General features: G+C 45.3%; 1 protein-coding gene across 1 annotated transcript; it reads right to left on the reverse strand.

The window, feature by feature from the left end:
* Nucleotides 1-535: 535 nt before the first annotated feature.
* LOC142541849 (uncharacterized) lies at nt 536-1,213 on the reverse strand. The gene has a single exon (XM_075648302.1). It carries the CDS (start codon nt 1,211-1,213, stop codon nt 536-538), a length of 678 nt encoding a protein of 225 aa, XP_075504417.1.
* Between the last annotated feature and the right edge of the window lie 519 nt (nt 1,214-1,732).

Genomic DNA, 1,732 nt, shown 5'->3' on the forward strand with positions numbered 1-1,732 from the left:
GTGCTTGTACAATAATTCTATTGACAACTTCTGTCTGGCCATTAGCTTGAGGATATGCAACAGAGGTAAAAGATTGAGTGATCTTCATTTCCTTGCACCATGACGTAATTCCTTTGCCCTGGAACTGTCTCCCATTGTCCGAGATCAGTCTTCTAGGCACTCCAAATCGGCATACAATATTCTTCCATAGAAATTTCAATACCTCCTGCTCAGTGATTTTTACCAAAGGCTCAGCTTCTACCCACTTGGAAAAGTAATCAACAGCTAATAACAAGAATTTTTTCTGAGCCCGGGCAATCGGGAAAGGACCCACAATATCCATGCCCAATTGATCAAAAGGGCAAGATGCCCAAATGGGCTTCATGATAGTGACCGAGCTGTGTTTAAAATTCGAATGATGTTGACAGCTCTCACAAGCTTGGACCATCCGAGCAGCATCTTGACTTAAAGTTGGCCACCAGAAACCAGCAAGCATTGTTTTCCGGGCCAAAGACATTCTCCCGAGGTGCTCGGCACAACATCCTTCATGAATCTCTCAGAGGACATAATCCACCTTTTTTTCAGGTAAGCATTTTAAAAGAGGTCCCTGGAACGATCTTCTGTACAAAATATTATTTAAGAGAACAAACTTGGGAGCTTGTCTCTTAGTTTTCTGAGCTCGGGCTCTGTCTTCGGGTAGTTCATTATTTACGATGAACTTGATCAGACGTGTCATCCAGGAGTCCTCGGGTTCTGGTAACGTTTCTTCCTCAGTAGAAAGGATTAGCCGAGATGCATGCAAGATTTCCCGGGTACTAACTTCTGACAAAGAAGCATCCATTTTTGCCAGAGTATCTGCCTCGCTATTCTCCTCCCGGGATATTTGTTCAATACCCCAATCCGCAAAAACTTCTGCTCGGGCTTTGATGAGCTGCAAATACTTTAGCATCCTGTCATCCTTAGCTTCATATACGCCCTTTATCTGTTGAGTAATGAGTTGCGAATCAGAATACAGAATAATCAGGGAAGCCCCGACTTCTCGGGCAGCTTGGATACCGGCTAGGACAGCCTCATACTCGGTCTCATTGTTGGTTACCCGGGAGTCAATTCTCAGTGCTAATTTAATCTTTTCTCCCGGAGGAGATATTATCACAACCCCTACTCCACTCCCGGCAAGGCTAGACGCCCCATCCACGAATATTCTCCATACTTCCTCCTCATTGGGTTGGACCATCCTCCTCATTGGGTTGGACCATCTCGGTTAAAAAGCTGACAGAGCTTGTGCTTTGATGGCAACCCAGGGTTTGTATTCAATGTCATACTCCCCCAACTCTACTGTCCACTTGATCATTCGCCCGGATACTTCAGAGTGAGTCATGATCCTACCGAGAGGACTATTGGTAAGAACAATGATTTGATGTGACAGGAAATAGGGCCTTAGCTTCCGGGCGGTCATGATCAAGGCCAAAGCAATTTTCTCCACCCCACTGTATCGGAGCTAGGGTCCCCTTAGAGCATGGCTGACATAATAGACAGGCTTTTGATCAGAGCCTTCTTCTTTTATCAGAACTGAACTGACAGCATACTCTGTAGTGGACAGATAAACAAATAATTTCTCCCCGGGCTCCGGCTTCACCAATACAGGGAGCTCTGCAAGATGAATCTTCAAGTCCTGGAAGGCCTGTTCACATTTATCATCCAATCCAAATTGCTGGGCCTTCCTCAAGACTTGAAAGAAAAGATAACTCCTGTG

This window comes from Primulina tabacum, chromosome 4 (assembly GCF_025594145.1).
Source record: "Primulina tabacum isolate GXHZ01 chromosome 4, ASM2559414v2, whole genome shotgun sequence".
NCBI classification, from domain to species: domain Eukaryota; kingdom Viridiplantae; phylum Streptophyta; class Magnoliopsida; order Lamiales; family Gesneriaceae; genus Primulina; species Primulina tabacum.